The sequence below is a fragment of the Oxyura jamaicensis genome, chromosome 18 (assembly GCF_011077185.1).
Source record: "Oxyura jamaicensis isolate SHBP4307 breed ruddy duck chromosome 18, BPBGC_Ojam_1.0, whole genome shotgun sequence".
NCBI lineage: Eukaryota > Metazoa > Chordata > Aves > Anseriformes > Anatidae > Oxyura > Oxyura jamaicensis.
Genome location: NC_048910.1, coordinates 2896653 through 2900353, shown reverse-complemented (window position 1 = coordinate 2900353; position 3701 = coordinate 2896653). Strand labels below are relative to the sequence as shown.

The 3701-nt window shown below is 59.5% G+C and overlaps 1 protein-coding gene across 1 annotated transcript in view; it reads left to right on the top strand.

Annotated features, from left to right (window-relative positions):
* Nucleotides 1-6: 6 nt before the first annotated feature.
* LOC118175945 (heparan sulfate glucosamine 3-O-sulfotransferase 3B1-like) overlaps nucleotides 7-3701 on the top strand; it is a 25527-nt gene continuing 21832 nt past the window's right edge. The window contains exon 1 of the mRNA XM_035342629.1: nucleotides 7-537. Within this exon, the coding sequence (XP_035198520.1) occupies nucleotides 122-537 (416 nt within the window). The 5' untranslated portion in view covers nucleotides 7-121. The remainder of the gene's footprint in view (nucleotides 538-3701) is intronic.

The window sequence follows — 3701 nt, the reverse complement described above, 5'->3', positions numbered from 1 at the left end:
CGGGCGGCGGCCGCGGGGCCGCGCTGAGGCCGGGCCGGGCCGGGCCGAGCAGATCCGAGCCGGGCGGCCCCGAGCCGAGCCGAGCCGCCCCAGCCATGCAGCCGCGCGCGGCCGCGGGCACATGGGGCAGCCCCTGAAGCGCCGCCTCGACGTGCCCGGCGCGGTGCCCTCGGTGCTGCGGCGGCGGCTGCTGCTGCTGGGCGCCATGCTCGGCCTCTGGCTCTGCCTCTTCTACTCGTGCGGCGGCTCCTGCGCCGGGCTGGCGGCCCCCGGGGGCTCCCCGGCGCCTCGGGGTCCGTCGGGGGGCGGCCCGCCCCCCCCCCCCCCCCCCGGGGGGCCCCCGGCCCCCCCCCCCCCCCCCCGCCCCGCCGACGGCACCGGCAGCAAGCGGCTGCCGCAGGCCGTCATCATCGGCGTGAAGAAGGGGGGGACGCGGGCGCTGCTGGAGTTCCTGCGGGTGCACCCCGACGTGCGCGCCGTCGGCGCCGAGCCCCATTTCTTCGACCGCAACTACGAGCGGGGCCTCGCCTGGTACAGGTACGGCACGGCACGGGGCGCCCCCTGCGAGCCCCTCGGATCCCCCCGCCGCGATGTTCCGCCGCAGGCTCCCCCCCACCTCCAAGAAAAAACCCGAAATCCGAAAAAAAAACCACCCCAACCCGAGCCCCGCCGTGGTCCCCGCGCGGTGCCCGCTTTCCCCGTTACCCTCAGCGGCCGCCGCAGCGGTGCGGGGTTCGCGCTGGGCAGCGCGCGTTTAATCTTGAAATAATGCATAAATGCTGTGGGTTTGGGTTTTGTATTTTTTTTTTTTCTTCCCCGCCGCGCATCTCGCTGCGCTCCCGGGCCTTGTCTTTTCATTATTTGTATAATTTATTTGCCGGCGCCTCTGGTTCCCGCACCCTCGGAGCGCGGCCGGGGCGGGACCCTTGGGGGTGGGGGGAATTTCATCGAGGGGACGGGGGAAGGGGCCGGGGAAGCGGCCGGCAGCGTGCGAGGCGTTAAAAGCGTTATTAAATGCATAAAAAGCATTAAAAAGAAGCTCACAAATCGCGGCTCCGCTTCCCGCAGATGCCCCCGTGCGGGAGTCCGCAGGGTGCGGGGGGATGCGCAGCCCCGACGGCAGCTCCTTGCAGTCCCCCCCCGGGCGCCTCCGTGCCTTAAATCGGCTTTAATTCAGCTTTAATTCAGCTTTAATTCGGCCCCTGCTGGCTGCGTGCGGGGAGCAGCGACCCGAACCTCGTGCCCGGGTGGCCGCCGAGCGGTGCCGAGCCCCAGCGCCCCGGGAGCGGGCAGAGGAGCCGCCACCCTCCGGGGTTCGCGGCGGCTTTCGGACGGTGCCAGCCCTCGGCTCGCGGTCAGGGGGTGCAGGCTGGGATCCGGCCGGGCAGGAGGCGTTTCTGGGAGCGCTTTCGTTTTAGGAAACGGTAGGATTTGGGTGGAGGATGTGGTGGGTCGTCCCGGAGCAGCCGAGGGGAAATCTCGGTGCGTTTTGGTAAAAAAAAATAAAATAATAATAATAAAAAATAATAAATTTCCCTGCAAAAATGTTTCTTTGGGGTTTTGAAAGGAGGGCTTGTATGTTGCAGAGCTGAGGAGCTGTCAGGATTTATTAGCGAAATGGTGTTGTAGGTGTTGAACTCTGTTTTTAATTAGGCACCTAAATTAGACCGTAAAATGGTTGATTAATCTTTTACAAGAAGGAGGTGGAAGGGGAGAAGGAGGGAATAACGCTTCTGATCGCATCAATCTGTTATCCCAGGCGCTGCGGCCGCCAGTCCCCGCTCGGAGGACACCCCTCGCGCTTAAATTCGGAGAAGCTGCCATCGAAGTTGCCCTTAACTTCTTAAACCGCTCCTCGGGCTCAGCTGCCCCGATGGAAGCAGCACGGGCCCTATTTCCGCAGCCCCGGGGCTGAGCAGAGGCTCTGCGGGGGGCTGCGCTCCCCGAAACCCGGCCGGTGTTCAGCTGCGAGCCCCCGGCGCTCACCCGGCAGCGCCGTCCGCCTGCCTGCGGCACCGGGATCGGGGAGCGAGGGAGGCTAAATAAATGCCTTAGTGCCCGGCACACGGAGGGGGGGAATTTGCCCAAATCAACGGACGAGTGCTTGCGTTATTTCTAGCTTTTCTGCGAATTGGACCCAGGAGTTGGTTTCTCTGAATTTCAGGGTTAGAAGTCGGGCGCTGCCGAGCCCCAGACTCCTCCTGACTCCTGCGAATCGGCTTCTCAGCGCTCCTCGAGAGCACACCGGTTTCCACGAGCCCCCGTGAGGCTTTTATTTATTATCTTAATGTCAATAAGGAGAAGCGTTTGCGTTTGCTTGTTAATGGCCCAATAAAATCCGATTTTTAAAAATGCTGTAAAATATCTGCCGTGCCAGTAGCACCGAGCTGGGCGAGCCTCGTCCCCGTTTTTCAGATGCTTGTGCACAAATTGGCTCGGCTGAACTTTGGACCTGGGGCAGTGTGAGAGCCCGGCTGTTGCAGTTTAACCCCATCGCCTGGCTTTGAAAAGACGAAGATGCAAGTTTTGACCCACACCTTATGGAAAGGAGATTTTATTCCACAGGCTTTTCGTTCCATCTGGTCAGATCTGCTAGATTTTCTTGGGTTGGGTTTTTTTTTTTTTTTTTTTTCTCTTTAAAAAGTTGTTGCTGCCCTGCAACGAAGTATCCCAAAGGGAAGTTTCTGCAGATTTATGAGAGACAGAATCATCTCAAATTTGCTTGTTGGGCTTGCTGAGAGCTCGTGTTCTGGGCTATTTGTGACTGCCCACAGCGGAGTCGGTTCTGCGCCGCGCTAAGGCTTCCACGTACAGTAAGGAACTTCCGAAAGAGGGGCTGCAAACTTTTTTTCTCGCTCCATTTGCCGTTAAGTGGAGTTTGAAGTAGAATTTGTTTTTCCCTGTTTGTGTGGAAGGCAAAACAGCATCGAGGGGTGCTGACTGCAGTTCCCAAAAAGCAGAGGGGGAAGAAGGAAAAATTAAATAGATTTTCGATAGCGAGTTAGCTGGGAATGCAATGGAAACGACTTCGGTCCGCACGTTGCGGGGTTGCCCCCCCCGGTAATGAATGCAGCATGTTAACTGCTGGGAGTGAAAATATTTACCATGACAGAGGAGAAAGGGATCCAGCCCCTGCTGCAAACTAATTGTAAGGAGCGCCTGGGATTTGGGGCACTAACGAAGTTTTCCCCGCGCAGCAGCGAGGCTGCGGCAGCTCAGCCGCGTGTGTGCCCGTCTGCGCGGGGGAGCGGCCCCCGACAGCCCCGGGAAGCTGCTGGAGGGGCTGCGTGGGGGGGGGGGGGGGGGGGGGGGGTGCTTCTCCCCAGCCTGGGAATTAAGTCGGCTTTTCTTTTAGTTTCCTCCCGTTTCGCACAATAATGATGCGCTTTTAGTACAGTCAGGACATGAAAGCCTTTTGTCCTGTAATTAATGTAAGGGGAAAAAAAAAAAACAACGTGGTGTCATTAGGGTTACGTGTTTAGGTGTGTTTTTTTTTTTTTTTCCTTTATTTCTCCCTTCGGGCCCGGTGGGCTGTGGCACCCAGTCCTGCCGCGGCTGAGCGTTCCCAGCGCCGCTCCCCCTCGCTGATTTATCGACGAGTCCGCCGCCCTCCGCCAGGACCCCCAGGCACGCCGGCTCTAGGTCAGTCGCAGCGCTGGCCCCGGCTCCGCAGACTGCTTTCTCTTTTTTTTTTTTTTTTT